We start from the raw sequence: 17,930 nt of genomic DNA, 5'->3' as shown, positions 1-17,930 counted from the left end.
CAAGAGTGTAGGAGATGGTGAGGATGTAGCTATGAACACAGATGTTCCCCCAAAAGATCTGAAACCAGAAGTAAATGAACGTCACATCACCCCTGGCCATTTTTACTCTCAAAAGATGAGTGATCCACCTCTCACCAAACTACACAAAGGAAAACAAAATTCCCCAGAGAACAGGAGCGTGCATCCCATCCTCACTGTGCTTTGACACCAGTCCAAACCAATTAGAAAATTACAGGAACAGAGAAGTCTGCCAAGCAAGCAACACAGACAGCAGATAACGGAAGGCAGCCCAAGAATGATCAGATGAAAACTGTCCACAGACAACCAGAATCCAGGGAATCAAAAAATCATGGGGTAGAAACTTGATAAAAATTGACTGGTGTATCAGCATTGCTGTGAAACACACAGGTGGGTTAGCCATGCCCAACATTCGCACACTACTCACACAGTCAATGAAAGACCAAGGTGCCGCAAAAATGCAGCTGCAGACTAGCAGCCACAGGGCCACGTGCAATACCATCAAGTGAAGAAAGCAGCGGGAGAACGTGTTTGCTTGTGACCACAGAGCAGGGAACCGGAAGAAGGCAAACTAGTGTTCAGATGGGTTCTCTTGGGTCGCAGGCATGAGTGACTGGCAGCTTTTTTGTAAAACGTGACTTTTTTTTTTGGTGGTACTGGGGATGGAACCCTTCTACCTTCGGGCTATATTCCCAGACCTATTTTATATTTTATTTGGAAACAGGGTCTCTTAAGCCAGCACAGCTGGCTTCGAACCTGCGTAATCCTCCTGTCTCCGCCTCCCAAGCATGGGGATTATAAGCGTGCGCCACCACGCCCGGCTAAAACATAACTTTTATAATAGAAAAAAATATACTTTTATATAATGAAGTCACTGAATGAACTGGTTTTAAGAGGCAATCTAAATTGCCCCCAGAACTTTAGAAGCAGGAAGCTAACGGCAAATCCCATGAGAGCAAGTCTTAGGTGTGTGCAGACCTGCGCTCTCTGCAAGCAGCGTCCTCGTTTGCACCTCAACATCTCCCTCATGTCCCTGTACCTAAGTGCTTGTTACAACGTAAGAGTAAACATAAGCAAAAGGGTCAACATTTTTCAAGGCCAAGGAATCTCTCATTTTCCAAAGTCAAGGAATCTTTCAGTAAAATCTGTATGTAGAGAACTATCTGGCAACTTACAAAGAAACAACATGCAAAACATAAGTACCTTCTTAGCTACATTAACTACAAAAAGACAGCACCCTATCTCTGAAGCCCCAGTGAGACTGGAGACAGCAACGGTTACCACAGACTGGCCGCCCAGCCTCTTACCTGATCAGCAAACTGGGTCATGTAGCGCTGGAGTCTGTTCTGGTTGTCTGTCTGCTCACACATCTGCACCAAGATGTCAAAGTCACAGTATTTCTCTGCTAGAGAAGCAGCCCATGAGAACTGGCCTAGTGTGACTGAAAATGACAGATGGAAAAAACCGTTATAAAACCTTAAACATATAGCAAAAAGGGTCACTTGAAAGCACCTCTGCTCACGTCACACACTGAGAATCAAGAAGGGAACGGAAGCCTTATGGTCACTGGTGTTTGGTTCACCGTCCACACATTGCAGCCTCCAGACACACCTTCTGTGTGTGCTAGTGCCTGCTACTCCCAAGCTGCCTCGAGGAGAGTGCAGCACGCTGCACCTGCGCCTCTGCCCGCCCTGGCCATGCTCACAGGCTGGCTCATCACTTTTAACCACCCGCAGCACTATCTGTGGTACTTGTGCTGGTAAGTACTGAAGAAAGGCTAAGTTTCCACAGAGCCGCAAGTATCTGCTTCGCTGTGGCACTTGGCTGGGCTGGATTACATGGCACTCTGCCCACAATGCATCAACTTCCTGATTCCCTGGTCTGCAAACCCACAGCCCACCAGCCCTGCCGTGCACTGCGCACTCACGCAGAGGAGAGAGGAGCTCTGATCTTTTCTGCTGGTACTCCATTTCCAGGCTGTCATATCTTTCCTGGTCTGTGGATTTGTTTAAAGACTTCAGCTGGGAAACATAGCCGTCCAGCAAGCAGTCGATCAGTGCTGCCAGCTGCTCCGTCACGACGCTGCGGAGGTTGCTGTCCGCCTGTGGGTAGACCATCTTCAGGATGATAGCATGCTGGCGCACAATGGCTGTCCGGATGCCAGTGGGACCACTGGTTGCTGTGACATCACACAAAATAGCCTGTTACACGTCAGGGTTCTATGGTGCCCAGGGAAAAGACTGACAGACTGCCTAAAAATTATGTCACTTTCCTGCTACCAGAAAAAAGTCGGTGCTCAGGCATACCCATCTGTGTTTGCTACAACCCATATTCTTTTTTTTGTGTGTGTGTGTGTGGGTCTAGGGATGGAATCCAGAGGCATTCGACCGCCAAGCTACACCCCCAGCCCTATTTTTTATTCTTTGAAACAAGGTCTCACTAAGTTGCAGAGGGCCTCTCAAAGTAGCTGAGGCTGTCCGCGAACCAAGATCCTCTGGTCTCAACCTCCCAAATGCTGGGATTACAAGCGTGCGCCACCACGCCTGGCTCCCCATATTCTTTGTAGAGATTCACTCACACAGTAGTAAACACAACCCTTCTTCTCTGTCCATTCCTTTAATGCTAACTTGCTTCCGTTGTGTTAAAAGGCCAACACAAAACAGTCCATTTTCGGAACAGGGCCTGCTTCAATGAGAAGCCATCTGTACTAAGGCCCGGTAGATGCACTGTAAGTGCCTAATAAATGAGACATAAGGAAGTCCACAGATACACTCCAAGGGATAGCGTGCTGTGACAAGAGCTGGAGATGGGATGGCATCCAAGGTTTCCATTTTAACCCACGCAGCTTCCCACATGAGAGACCATGAGAAAGAGACTGAACACTGTCCAGGTTACCTGTCCAGGGAACACACTCAGGCTCTTTTCCTACTTGTTGTTCTTTTTGATACAAGGCGCTCCTGTTTTGGCGATAATGACTGGCGGCCTGCAGCATGTCCTGGGAAAATGAAGGCATCATCACACGTGGGAAGTGACAAAGCTCTGTGGGGTTTGCTCTCTCTCGCTGTAGCGTGAGGAATAAAACCCAGGGCTTCACGAATGCTAGGCAAGCACACTTCACAGAACTAGAAAGATACTCAACACTTTTTGGTTTTTCTACTTTTGACATTTGTTTTACTCCATAATTAATTTCAATTTTGAAAAATTTCAGTAAGCAGAATAGAAAAATCAGTACATTCGGGAGGCTGAGACAGGAGGATCCAAGTTTGCGGACAGCCTCAGCTCCTTAGTGAGGCTCTTTCCAGCTCAGTGAGACCGTTTCTAAATATTCTAAATAAAGAATAAAACATAGGTGTGGGGTTGTAGCTCAGAGGTAGAATGCCCCTGGGTTCCATCCCAGTACTGCAAAACAAACAAACAAACAAACAAACAAACAAACAAACAAAGGAGCAGCCAGCCGAGTGTGGTGGTGCACACCTGTAATCCCAGTACTTTGGATTCTGAGATAAGAGGACAACCCAGCAAAACCCTCAGCAACTTAACGAGATCCTGTTTCAAAACAAAAGGGCCGAAGGTATAACTCAGAGATAAATGGCCTGGGCTTACCCCTTAGCACCAAGACAGAAACACAAAACATCAACAACAAAACCCCAAACCCAGAAGCCACCATGTGCAAATGTGCAATGGCGCACTCCCATAACCTCAGGACTTGGGAAGCTGAGCCAGATCACAGATTCAAGGCAAGTGTGCAGTAACTTAGTGAGACTCTGTCTCAAAATAAAAATAAAAGCTGGGCGTGGTGGCGCACGCTTGTAATCCCAGCATTTGGGAGGCCGAGACAGGAGGATCGCAGTTCGCAGACAGCCTCAGCTACTTAGTTGGACCCTCTGCAAACAGTGAGACCCTGTTTCAAAAGAAAGAATAAAAAATAGGGCTGGGGTACCTCTCAGAGGTAGAATTCCCCTGGGTTCCACCCCCAGCACTGCAAAAATAAAAAAAATAACATGCAAAAATAAAAATAAAAAATTTAAGCCAGGCGTGGTAGTTGTATGCTTGTAATCCCAGCATTCGGTAAGCGGAGGCCGACGGATTGTGGTTCGCAGATAGCCTACTTAGCAAGGCCCTTCGCAACTCAGTGAGATGGTTTCAAACATAAAAAGAATAAAAAATAGGCCTGGGGTGCCACTTGGAGGTAGAATATCCCTGGGTTCCATTCCTAGTACTGCATAAATAAATAAATAAATAAATAAATAAATAAATAAATAAATAATAAAAAATTTACAAAGGGCTGAGGTGTTGATGAGAGGTAGAACCCGCCTGGGTTCAATCCTCAGAACCACAGAACACCCAGAAGCTGAGCTCAGTGGCGGGGCTGTGGCCTCAGCACTTGGGAAACTGATGCAGGCTTGCTTGAGCCCAGGAGTTCAAGGCCAGCCTGGACAGCATGCTGAAACTCGGTCCCACAGAAAGGAGAGAATTGGGCAGCTACATCAACATACATTAATATTTTGCAATGACAGAAACATCCTTCTCCAAATAAATGGTTAGGTTATAGAAACATACTAATACACACAAGGCAAACATTCAAAACACTTGTTAGCTAACTGATAAAAAGAGTAATATTTTCCTAACATTTGAGCTGACAAATGTCATAAAGCTAAACCCTTGTAAGTCACTGCTGACAGAGTGGTAGGAACAAGAAAGCAATGCCCTCCTGGCGTGCAGAGTGGCCCCATCACTGCTGGGCGTACCTTGAGAACAGTGTTGACATCCATGGCTACCGCAGCCCACTCGACAGAGTCCAGCGCGGCGTCCCTCAGGACCTGCTCTTCGTACTCCAGCAGGCTCTCGCAGATGGTGCCCACCTGTGACACCTGAGGGCAGAGCTACTGCTCACCAAGGGCACGCATGGGGCCACAGCCCAGGCAAGCCCTTCAGCACGCCTGCTCTGGAAGATTGTCCTAAGAGTGTTCTTATACTACCAAGAAGAAAAGCACTCAAGACAGCCTCAGCAAGTAGCGAGCCCCTCAGCACCAACACAAAAGGCTGTCAGAGTGGCTGAGAAGTAGAATGCCCCGGGTTTCAATACCCAGAACCACACACACACACACACACACACACACACACACACACACACACACACACGGGCAAGACTCGAGTCACATCCTGACACAGTACTTGGTCCTGGAAGCTTGAGTTCTCAGAAAGATCTGCTGGTCCTGATTCCCTGGTGGGACAGCAATGTCCTCACCAGTGCCTAGATCAGACACATGCCTGTTCTGGGTTCTAGAAAGCTTGGGCTGGCAGCCTCTTTCCTCATGTCAGTCAGGGATTTGGTACCTGCCACAGTAGGGTATGAATTCTTTGCTCTATTTCCAGAGTAAGATAAAAGACGTATAGAAGCACTGAAAGCATAGTGAAATCCAATGCACCTAGCCTACTCTGTCACCAGGGCTTCTGCGTCTGTAGATTCAACCAGCCTTGGGTTGAATACTAGTACTGATGCTATAGGTAGGCCTAAAATGGTGGCCTGTAATGAATACATACAGACCTTTTTGTCATGATTCCCTAAGCAATACAGTGTAAAAGTACTTACGTCGTATGAACACTGCATACATGACCCAGAGATAACTGAAAACACACAGGAGGATGTGTGTAGGCTACATGGCTGGAGAATAGCCGGGCTGTGCTCTGGCCTCCGCAGCACCCAAGGAGCCAGCCAGCAAGGCCAGCTCCCTGTGGCAGCCCACGGGGCTGTGCACAAACACAGGAGACCCTAGCACCCAAACAAGCAGAGAGTCCTTTCTGCTAAGCTCTGTAAGCTTGCTGATGGGGCAGGTGACAGATGAGTGACACTGCTGAGAGACAGAATCCAGAAAACAGGGAGTCCAAGTTAGAATTCCAAAGAGATCCTTAGAGATCATCTGGCATCTCTCTGCCCTGTCTGGGGTCCGTCAGCAAATGGCAGAGCTCTGCAAAACACTGTAAGGTACAAAACAAGGGCGCGTCTGACCTCACGGAAGAAGATGTCTGCAGGAGTCAGGCTGCTTGGGACTCCGCAGTCCCTCTTGTTCAGAGCCATCAGGATTGCTGCGTTCACGAGGTCTGGCAGTCGCGAATGGTGGTTCTTGAGAGCAATGGCAGCTGACAGCTTCTCCGCGTGCTCACAGAGCAGCAGGCGCGTTGCCATTGGTGCCCCTCTAACTGGAGATGTGCCCAGACGCCCAAACAATCCAACCTTGGAAAAAGACAGGCCATGTTCTCAGAAAGCACCCACCAGAGCGCCAGCTAGCACTCACCTCCCAGCACGTAGTCTCGGCTTCCTCTCTTCTCCCCACCCCCACGACAACAGGTAAGGGAGGCCACCCCAGAACTGCCATCCATCGTCCTCCAACTAGGATGCAAAACAGTTTGTTGGTGCACCAGGGGTAGAGCAGCCTCACCATCCTAATAACCAGGACCAGCGGGAACTGGAGACTCAGCAGCCTCCACCGAAGGGGCTGACCCCAAACCACAGGCCGGGGCAGGGAGCTTCCTTTGTTGACACCCACTTTTGGTGAATTCTTGGGGCCTAGCAGTTTTCCTAAGCTTTCTCATCTGGTAAAACATCCCAATAACAGGAACCAGAAAGCAATGGACAGTTTTCACAATGAGCACAATCCCTTTCCTCAGTGGTGACTTGATTTTTTTCTGACTTCACTTCTATATCTGCTTCTGTGGTCTTTATGTCAGCAAATACTTTCTTTGGGGAAGTTCTGAGACTGGAACCTAGGGGCATTCTACATCTATATCCCCAGCCCTATTTTTTATTCTTTACTTTTAAACAGGGTCTCACTGAGTTGCAAAGGGCCTTACTAAGTAGCTGAGGCTGTCCTCAAACCATGTTCCTCCTGTTTCAGCCTCCCAAATGCTAGGATTACAAGTGTGCACCAACACGTCCAGCTATAAGCAGATACCCTTTTTAAAAACACAAAAGGATCATGCCTTACATATTGTTCTGAACCTTGTTTCATCTGCTAGTATCTTATTTTTTCGTAGCATTTAGCTTTCTCCCCTCCTTTTGTTTTGGACTCAAAGGCATTTTACTACTTAGCTACATCCCAGCTCTTTGTTTTGAGACAGGGCCTTACTAAGTCACCCAGGTTGGCCTAACACTTGCAATCCTCTTGCCTTGGCCACAGAGTAGCTAGAGTTCCAGGTGCACAGCTTATGTTTAATGTCTGGAATGTTTTACTGAGCCAATCTGTCTTGATTCATTCAATCTATTCACCCGATGTGTGTGTGTGTCTACTAGGATTTGAACTTGGGGCATTCTACCTCCAAGCTACATCCCAGCTCTATTTTACTTTTATTTTGAAACAGGGTCTCACTAGGTTGATGCAAGTCTCACTACTTGCAGAGGCTGGCCTTGAATCTGCAATCCTGCTTTAGCCTCTGAAATACTGGAATTACAGGCATGAGCCATCACACCCGGCTACCAGCTTTACCTGATTATTTTAAAGTAAATGACATGTGTCTTTTATGATTTGAACTTTAGTCCTGACTCCCTCAAAGACACCTCAGGTGCAGTTCTTTTGCAAGGCTCCCGTTAGGACCCTCTGGTGCGGTAGCCCAGGGAGTGTGGATGCAGCTGAGTTGGGATCACGCTGGCCACCCAGTGAGCACAATGAGGGTCACCGGGCTCACCCTGCTCCTGCTCCTCTACACCAGACACACAGCAAGTGTTCTGAGGCACCAGCACCACTTCTGATCCCCTGCCAAGGAGGATGCAGCCTGCTAGCCATGCGCTGGCTCGAGGAAGACAAGAGGCCTGTGCTCAGTAGTATGCCCTTAGGCATGCTCAGTCACACAAGCTTCTTGGCATGTATGGCATGAATGCTGTCCCACCAGTGAGACAAGCTACACAGACGAAGGGCGTGCAAACAGAGGCAGCCAGAGTGGGCGTTCAGATCCAGCTGCAGCTGCCAGCAGTGGGGCCAGCGAAGCTGGGCCACAGACGCCGAGGCCCACACCCTCGATGGTGGCGCTCTCTGACAAACAGGGTGCCCACACACGTGCCTGCGCCCAGCACGCACACCCTCGCAGCGTGCCTCGGCCTCTGGACCCTTCCCATCTTGCCAGCCTATACCCTGTTGTTACCAGTGTCACTTTCCTCTCCTCAGTCCAAAGCCAATGTACAGAAACTCAAGTTTTTATAAAAAAGTGCATAGGAAATCTGAAAGAAATCCTGTTTTTGAAAAGAGCATATCTTGCCAGGTGTGGTGGCGCATGCTTGTAATCCCAGTACTCGGGAGGCTAAAACTGGAGGATCACAGGTTTGAAGCCAGCCTTAGCAATTTAGTGAGGCTCTCAGAAACCCAACGAGACTGTTTCTAAATAAGAATGCCTCTGGGTTCAATCCCACACTATCTACCATCTATCTGTCTATCTCTAAAACATACGCGTGCACACGCACACACACACAGAGCAAGTCTCATGGATATGACTGTCAAAGCTGAAATAAGATCTCTTCTGAAATGCACTTCTTTAATCTTATTTTCAATGCAGTTTTCATTCTAGGAGTAACAGGCTTCCACACTGTCGGGAAATTGTTTACTTCTGTGGTAGTACAGAACATGAAAAACAACTCAGGTCCCACCCAGGGAAGGACTCTGAGAGGGATATCTGCTGGCCCATGATGGCACAGGGCAGTGCCCACCAGAAGCTTACTTGGTGAAGGAAATCCAGCAGCAGGCAGTGGGCCTTCATCTTGTCTTCCAGCTGGTGGAGGATGATCAGCGAGGTGTTGCTGAGCCCAGGGGCCTCTGTGAGAACACAGTGAGGAGAGGAAACCCAAACATGGTGCTTTTAGAGCAAATGCAAGTGAGGTCAAAGCAAAACATCTCAAGAGAACATGCTGGGCGTGGAGGCGCATGGTTGTAACCCAGTCCTTGGGAGGCTGAGACAGGAGACTGCAGGTTGAAGGACAGCTTCAGCAACTTAGCAGGGCCCACTGCAACTCATGAGACTCTATTTCAAAGGAAAAGAATAAAATCAGGGCGGGGGTGTAGATTGGAGGTAGAGCACCCCTGGGTGCCACCCTCGGCACCACGCACGCACGCACGCACGCACGCGTGCGCAAGAAAGCCAACACTTCAGTAAAATCACTTAGATTACTCAAGAGCTTGATTATTTAGAGGAGAACCTGGGGGCATAGATACAGTTTCTACTGAACTCAAAAGCTGCTATGGCTAGTTCAACACTTTCATCCTAAGTGTGACGGCCCCCACAAAAACTGCTGAGGAAAGGGGCGCATGGATGCTCCTCTAGGCAGGACGTGGCAACGGCCCCGCCAGTGCACCGCACAGCAGCCTCAGCACTGCAGTGGAGTGGAGGGTAATGGGCGGTCAGCTGGGACAGGCAGAGGCCACACCGCGCCACAGCTACATACCAAGTCCTGGAGAGTGTATAATCTATTAGCCAAATACACTGAACATGTTAAAATCCTCAGTTAATCTAAAAGTGTCAAATGTTCAGACTGTTACCAAGTTCCTTAGAAAGAAAGCAAAGCAATCTGCCTCTGAAAGAAGAATTAGGATCTGCACCAATGTTCCCTGAGATTTTATTCTCTGACCTAGAAGATTTTTCTTTCTTTCTTTTTTCAGAACTGATCACTGAACCCAGGGTCTTGCACATGCTAGGCAAATGCTCCACCCCTGAGCCACTTCCCCAGCCCTTTCTGTATCTGGACTGTTTCGGATCCTGTTTAAAAATCTACTTTAAGGAAGATTACAATCTTTCAAAAAATGTGCTTTGTGCCACGCAGTGGTGCAAGGTTGTAATCCCAATACTTAGGAGATTGAGACAGGAAGATTGCAGGTTCAAGACCAGCCTCAGCAATTTAGCAAAACCCTGTTTCAAAATAAAAAAATAAGCCGGGCATTGTGGCGCACACTTGTAATCCCAGCATTCGGGAGGCTGAGATCAGAGGATCGCAGTTCGCGGACAGCCTCAGCTACTTAGTGAAGCCCTCTGCAACTCAGCGAGACCCAGTTTCAAAATAAAGAGTAAAAAATAGGGCAGGCAGTGTAGCTCTGAGGTCGAATGCCCCTGGGTTCTACCGCCAGACCTGCAAAACAAACAAACCAAAAAAACAAAAAAATAAAATAGGGCTGGGGTGTAGCTCAGAGGTAGAATGCCTTTGGGTTCAATCCCTGGTAACAAACAAAAAAATACACTTTGAGAGACACATGGAACACAAAACCAGAATATTCTTCTTAAAACAGATCACTCCATCGCAGTAAAATAAAAGTCTTCTTACCTTCAGGGACAGATTCAGCCCACCGTGGGTCAGAGGCTGGGTAGTCATCGACCAAGTCTACACTGATTTGGGTAACAGCCCTGTCTAGCTCAGAATCAGAATCCAAGTCAGAGTTAGAAGAGAACAGTTCATCAGCCATCATTTGAGCATGACCTAAGTCCTTCCTGAAATACATTAGAGAGTAAAAGCATGAAAGCAGGTAAACCATCTTCAAAACTTACCAGAGCCGGGCGTGGTGGCGCACGCTTGTCATCCCCGCGCTTGGGAGGCAGAGACAGGAGGAGCGCGCAGGTTCGAAGCCAGCCGCGTGCGCTGGCTTAGGAGACCCTGTTTCCAAATAATAAAAATGTAAAAATAGGTCTGGGAGTGTAGAGGTAGAAGGGCTTCCAGGAACCCCAGTACCACAAAAAAAAAAAAAAAACAAAAAAAAACCAAAAAAAACAAAATAAAAAACTTACCATAGAAAAATTAATTGTGAATTAAAGTTCCATGTGGAGATTTCAGCCCAAATACTGTTGGTAACATGTGTTTGATTAAAAATGAAAAAAAAAAAAAAAAAAAAAAAAAAAAAAGCCGGGTGTGGTGGCGCACGCTTGTAATCTAATCCCCGCGCTTGGGAGGTGGAGACAGGAGGATCACACAGGTTCGAAGCCAGCTGTGCTGGCTTAAGAGACCCTGTTTCCAAATTAAAAAAAAAAAAAAAAAAAAAAAAAAAAAAAGGTATAAAATAGGTCTGGGAGTGTACCCCAGTACCACCAAAAAAAAAAAAAAAAAAGGACTGGGAGGTGTAACTTGGAGGTAGACTGCCCTTGGGTTCAATCCCTAGTACCAAAAAAAAAAAAAAAGGGGGGGGGACACCATTATAGTCATTAATTCAATTAGTACTGCAGATCTTAAAATGAGCTTGGCACTGGACACAGGGAGATGAAATCAGTCCTGGGCTTCAGGACAAAGCTCTAGGAGCAGCCAAACAATCAAACAGGTGCGGAGGGCCACGGGGCCATTGGGCTGGGAAGGCCATGCCTGGAGGTAATGTGGGTTGTCACAGGAGGGGCCACTGGCATCTAGTGGGAGGTGCCCAGGAATGCTGCTGACAGCCTGCAGTCCCTAGGGTGCCACACAACATACCCCTGCCCAAATGCCAGCATGGCTGATGAGAAGCCACAGCCTACCTTAGGCAACCAGCCTGGCTGCTGACCACGGGAGCAAGCCCAGCCTGGGCCAATCCAGCTGCCATCTCAGCCCGACTCAAGCCACTGAGCTGCAGAACCTCAGCTATGCTGAAGGAGCCTCTACATTTTGTGGTAGTTTTGTAGGTGGTAAATGTCAACTAATAGGCTAGGCTAGTTGGGATTTATAACACCAATAAACTTATAACAGTAAAAAGCTGTGCTTGATGAGATCTGCCATCAAGGCTGCTGGTGTATTAGGTCAGATGCGTCTCCTAGCCTAGCTTGGACCTCCTGTGGCTACCAAATTCGTGACCTGAAGTTCAGAGCAACTGAAAGCACCAACACTCAGAAAAACATGTTTCTCGGATGGCACTGCTCCTCCAACATGGGCTCACCGCCAATCAAGCATGCCAGTAAATGTGTACCAACATCAGTGAGCATGGATCTAAAAGAGGGACCGTACCTGCAGTACTGCAGAAAAGCGGCTTTCAGCAGTTTCGTCTTGTCTTCCTGGGCTATGGTTTCATTCTTTGTAGTTGCCTCAAAAACCATGCTCTGCAAAAAACAAGATCCAGTTTAGAGGTGAAGGCTGTCTGATCAGTGTTGGGTCACTAAGGAAGAAGTGGATCCCCTTGGGCCACAGAACACTCCCCCCAGCTGCAGCCACCCCTGCAGAGTGCTTATGCATCTGTGTATAAGCACCCACTGCAACAGGACAGACCTAGAGGAAGAACTGGACCTACCCTCAGGCCACAATGCCATGCCCCAGCTGCAGCACATCCCTGAAGAGTGTATGCACTCAGACCCCCATGGAAACAGAGACAGAACTGAAGGACCAGCCAAAGGTTCAGAAGGGGTGGACAGTTCAGGGATTATATCCTTATCAAACTACTTGGGACTTTATCATGATCAACAAAATGTTTGTTAGCTTTGTTCTTATTCAGCTCATGCCAACACAATATGCTACTAAAGTATGTTGCTGATTTTAAGATTAAACAAGAATTTAGCCAGGTGTGGTGGCATACACCCATAATCCTAGTACTTGGGAGGCTGAGACAGGAGGATCATAAGTTAAAGGACAGCTTTAGCAAGTAGTGAGACTCTTATCAACCTAGTAGGACTCTGTTTCAAAATTTAAAAAATAAAGTAGGGCTGGGGGCATAGCTCAGAGGTAGAATATCCCTGGGTTCAATCTCCAGTACCACAACACACACACACACACCACTTTATTTTCTTATTAATGTTTTTTGTGATACTGGGAGTGGAACTCAGGGCCTTTCTACCTTTGGGCTGTACTCCCAGACCTATTTTGTGTTTTATTTGGAAACAGGGTCTCAGTAAGTTACTGAGAGCTTCACTCAGTAGCTGAGGCTGGCTTCGGATCCTCCTGTCTCAGCCTCCCAAAGTACTGGGATTACAAGCCTGTACCACCACGCCCAGCTCTAACTTTAACTTTAAATTATAAAATAGGCTACATATTTCATATTCATATTCAATTGGAAAATACCCAAAATAGAATTTTTATAAGGTACTGGGGATTGAACTCAAGGCATTCTACCTCCAAGCTACACCCCCTAGTACTATTGTTTTTATTGTTTATTTTGAAACAGGGTCTCACTTAGTTGTGGAGGGCCTCAGCAAATAGCTGAGGCTGGCTGTGAACCTGCGATCTCATCTCTCAGCCTCCCAAGTACTGGGATTATAAACGTGTTCCACCACTCCTGGCCAAAACAGTATTCTTTTTAACTTTTTTTTTCGGTCCTGAGGATAGAATTCTATCTTTGAGCCACACCCCGAGCCCTATTTTTTATTCTTTATTTGGAAACAGGGTCTCACTGAGTTGCAAAGGGCCTAAGTAGTAACTGAGGCTGTCCGTGAACTGGGATCCTCCTGTCTCAGCCTCCCAAATGCTGGGATTACAAGCGTGTACTACCATACCCAGCTACTAGCCCTAATTTTCATTCTTTATTTTGAAATAGGGTCTCACTAAATTGCGGAGGACCTCAGCTGAGGCTGGCCATGAACCTGTGATCCTCCTGACTCAGTCTCCTGCCTCCCAAGAACTGGGATACAAGCTTGTGCCACCATGCCCAGCCTTTTTAGTCTTTAAAGATTAAGTGTGTGTATCTCAGGTTTATAAATAGCAGAAAAAAAGTAAAGACTTTTATTCTACTATTCCTTTCAAAACTCACAGAAAAACAAAGAAACAGAAATACTATCTGCACCCCAACTCTGTGACCTAACTACCCCGGGAAGAGGAACAAGAGAGATAGAAGCAGCAAGGAGAAGGTGGGCAGCCCTGTGAGGGCAGGGCCAGCACTGAGGAGGGCAGAGGGCAGCTGTACATGGGAAGGTGGGCAGCTCTGTGGGGACAGGGGCCGGCAATGAGGAGGGCAGGGGGCGGCTCCCAGACAGCTGTGCAGACACAGCCTCCTGAGAGTGGGCCGTGGGGAGGGGTCCTCTGAGCAGCATTCTTCAGAGTTCTGGAGGATGTGAGATGATTAACTCAGACATTAGAGAAAAGCAAGCACATTTAAACCGACACCATGACATCCTCAAGACCCGCATGTCATATGAAGCAGGAAGCGAAATCAGTACATTACAAGGCTCAGAAAACCAGAAACAATATTCACATTGTCACTCTAATGAGAGTTTGCATTTGGACGGCAGAGGCAGAGGAAGGAGTGTTAAGTTCCCCCAAACCCTCACATTCCAAAATTGCTGAATCCCAGAGATGGCAACACATGCAGATTGCTTAGATGCAAAGAGAAACAACAGTAAGAACTGCCAGGAGACCTGGAAGCAGCTAGCTGCTTGGGAGAGGACCAAGGGGATGAGGGAGGTAAAAGAATCAATGTTTTCATCCTAATCTTTACAACTGTCTGAACTCTTTGTGAAACATTTGTATACAATAAAAAATAAAAGTTACGAAATTGCATGGGTCCACCACATTACATCACTGCTTGGGCCAGCAACTGAGGATGCCAAGGACTCCTCCAGGTCTTCTGCTAATAGAGACACATTTTCCCTTGAAGTGACAGACACCAGCCCGCTGGTTCTAGAGAAAAGGATGGGTACGCCGCCACAGGAACCAGCCCCCAAAATGCCATCTCCTGCGAGGAAAAAACACACGTGTATAGCACAAATGGATTTTTTTTTTTTTGCCTGTGGTATTGGGGATGGAAGTCAGGGGCATTCTCCAAATTATACCCTCAGCCCCATTTTTTATTCTTTATTTTGAAACAGGGTCTCACTGCATTGCAAAGAGTCTAAGTAGCTGAGGCTGTCCTTGAACCGCAATCCTCCTGTCAGCCTCCCAAATGCTGGGATGACAAGTGTGCACTGCCATGCCCAGCATAAAATGCATTCTAACATCCTCCACCCTGAGTAGAAAATCATTGTGCTGATGTAGAAGAACATACTTTTTTCTTTACAATGTTATCCCTACTTTGAACTCAGCTTTCAATTCCAGAGTCAAATGTCAAGAGCCTCTGTGTCCTTCCACTAACCCTACTAGAAAACCAGCCTTTTAAGAGAGAAATGAGCCCAGAGAGAAATTCCTTCTGCAAAATTCAACAGCAGCCCCTTTGCTCCTGTGGCCTGCGCCTATTACACCAGCCACAGGCAGGTGTCTAGGCCTGCTCAGCGCTTCAGCACCCTCCTATCACCCTCCTCAGGGCTCATCCAGGACTGGATGCCCCAGGCTCGGGCTGTGGCCTCCCCTGCTGCCTGGACCCAAGGGTCTACAGGCCTGTCTGCACCCACTCACTCTGCCCCATGCAGGGTTCAGCGCTGCCCTCCTCTCTCCAGGGGTCTGGACAAACTGGCCTGAAGAATACCAACTGGGAACAAGCACTCTGCCTCAGGCACACAGGCAACTCTTCACTTAATGTCAGGTGTCTCTTTCCTGGTCTTTTCCCCTTGGAAAATGTTACAGTTCTTATCATCCTTTCAGTTTTTCAGGACTGCGAGGACTTCAGCTGCTGCACAATGTACTAAATGTCTCAGTAACACCTCACAGCATCACACCAGGAGCAGCACCCTTGAAAGAGAACGAACCCTATGGAGAATGACTACTGAGCCACCAATCATCCTTTCCGAAGCTGCTACTGTACCTTGTGCAGTAAAGCCAATTTTCTCCCGAGGAAGTGAAAACTTCCCCGTTCCCGTGGAGCACACATAGACGGCACCTTCCGTATACAGATAGGCGGTTTGGTTTGTAAAGTTTGGGACCATCAGTCGACACATAATCAGTTCTTCAGACTGAAAATTAAAATTAATGAGAATTGAAACAAAAATACTTGTGATTAATATAATTATCACAAAGCCAGGCATGGTGGCGCACACCTGCAATCTCAGCATTCAGGAGGCTGAGACCAGAGGATCGTGGTTTGCGGACAGCCTCCACTACTTAGTGAGGTCCTCTGCAACTCAGTGAGACCCGGTTTTATTATTATTTTCTTTCTTTCTTTCTTTCTTTCTTTCTTTCTTTCTTTCTTTCTTTCTTTCTTTCTTTCTTTCTTTATTTTTGTGGTACTGGGAATGGAACCTAGGGGCCTTCTACCTCCAGGCTACACTTCCAGACCTATTTTATATTTTATTTGGAAACAGGGTCTCTTAAGCCAGCTGGGGCTGGCTTCGAACCTGCGCGATCCTTCCGTCTAAGTCTCCCAAGTACGGGGATTACAAGCATGTGCCACCACGCCCTGCGAGACCTGGTTTTAAAAATAAAAGAATAAGCTGGGCATGGTGGCACATGCTTGCAATCCCTGCGCTTGGGAGGCAGAGACAGGAGGATCCTGCGGGTTCAAAGCCAGCCGCGCGCGATGGCTTAGGAGACCCTGTTTCCAAATAAAAATGTAAAAACAGGTCTGGGAGTGTAACCCGGAGGTAGAAGGACTTCCAAGAACCCCAGTACCACCAAAAAAAAAAAAAAAAAAATAGGGCAGGGGGTGTAGCTCAGAGGTTGAATGCCCCTTGGATCCATCCCCAGATCTGCAATAAATAAATAAATAAATAAAATAAAAATAATAAAAACATATAACTATCACATAAAACAATAAAGTATGAATTCCCTGATTCACCTTGTGGAAGATCTAAACACTCCTCATGAGGTGATTTGCAAAATATGTCAAATCTGCCTAAAACTGCAACCAGAACCTTCTGATGTTCATGAATGACCCACCCCAAGTACTTGCTGCAGCAGTCCCACCAGCTCAGAACTGCTGGAGCTCCCAGCCTGGGCTGAGCTGGGCTGGGCAGCGGGGTAAAAGGGGTGGGAGTGACAATGTCTGGCAGCAAGCTGTTTGAATCATTTCCAAGCCCTGCAGATGAACCTCAAAAAAACCCTGCAATGGTTAGAAAAGAACTCAATGTGTCATTGCACTTCATAATTCAACTTACCTGAAAAGGTGGATTGTACTGAGTGACCTCTACAGTGACTACATCTGACATCTGGTAGCCAGTGTCTTCCACTGTTACCAGGGAGTAATAGACGAGGCAGGGACTGTCTGCTGGATGCCATGCTGCTGCTAAAATCAGGAGTCCATCACTAGCCGAGGAGAAAGAAAGGCACATCAGGAAACAGTTGGCAGGTTCTTACAAGTTTTTTTTTTTTTTTTTTTTGGGGAGGGGTCTGGGGATGGAACCCATGGACATATGACCTCCGAGCTACACCCTCTGTCCTATTTCTTTTATTCTTTATTTTGAAACAGGGTCTCATTAAGTTGCGGAGGGCTTTACTAAGTAGCTGAGGAACCTCAATCCTCCTGTCTCAGCCTCCCAAATGCTGGGATTACAAGCGTGCAACACCATGCCCAGCTTGTCAATTTTTGGGGGGCGGGGGCCTGGCATGGTGGTACACTCTTATCCCAGTACTTGGGAGCTGAGACAGAGGGATAGCAGATTCGTGGCCAGCCTCAGCTACTCAATGAGGCCCTCCCTTCACAATTTAGTGTTTCAAAGAATAAAAAAATAGGGCTGGAAGTGTAGCTTAGAGGTAAATGTCCCTGGGTTCAACCCTAGTACCCCCCCCACCACCACACACACGCTATTATCATAGGTAATTATGGTACAATAAACTTCCCCAATTTTTTTTTTTTTTTTTTTTTTGTGGTACTGGGGGTGGAATCCAGAGGCTTCCTACCTCCAGGCTATACTCCCAGACTTATTTTATACTTTATTTGGAAACAAGGTCTCACTAAGTAGCTGAGGCTGGTTTTGAACCTGTGTAATCCTCCTGTCTCAGCCTCCCAAGTGCAGGGAGGTATTACAAAAGTGCGCCACCACGCCCGGCCCCAGTTTTTTTTTTTTTAAACTGGGAAATGAACCCAGGGGCATTCTATCTCCTAACTATACCCATCCCTCCCATTTAAATTTTGAAGTAGGGTTTTACTATGCTGCTGAGGCTGGCCTCAAACCTACAATCCTGCCTCAGTCTCCCC

General features: G+C 47.3%; 1 protein-coding gene across 1 annotated transcript in view; it reads right to left on the bottom strand.

Moving 5' to 3' along the window:
• Positions 1–17,930, bottom strand: part of NUP133 (nucleoporin 133) — a gene marked incomplete at both ends in the record, with an annotated part of 43,837 nt that overhangs the window by 10,904 nt on the left and 15,003 nt on the right. Inside the window, 11 exons of the mRNA XM_080716941.1 lie at positions 1,326–1,459; positions 1,946–2,197; positions 2,914–3,013; positions 4,767–4,889; positions 6,029–6,253; positions 8,725–8,819; positions 10,316–10,479; positions 11,951–12,042; positions 14,443–14,600; positions 15,603–15,750; positions 16,891–17,038. Coding sequence (XP_080573067.1) covers positions 1,326–1,459; positions 1,946–2,197; positions 2,914–3,013; positions 4,767–4,889; positions 6,029–6,253; positions 8,725–8,819; positions 10,316–10,479; positions 11,951–12,042; positions 14,443–14,600; positions 15,603–15,750; positions 16,891–17,038 — 1,639 coding nt within the window. The remainder of the gene's footprint in view (positions 1–1,325; positions 1,460–1,945; positions 2,198–2,913; positions 3,014–4,766; positions 4,890–6,028; positions 6,254–8,724; positions 8,820–10,315; positions 10,480–11,950; positions 12,043–14,442; positions 14,601–15,602; positions 15,751–16,890; positions 17,039–17,930) is intronic.

Source organism: Muscardinus avellanarius, assembly GCF_963383645.1.
Source record: "Muscardinus avellanarius genome assembly, chromosome: 20".
NCBI classification, from domain to species: domain Eukaryota; kingdom Metazoa; phylum Chordata; class Mammalia; order Rodentia; family Gliridae; genus Muscardinus; species Muscardinus avellanarius.
Note: the sequence above shows the minus strand (reverse complement) of the source record. Positions and strands in the feature narration are given on the sequence as shown.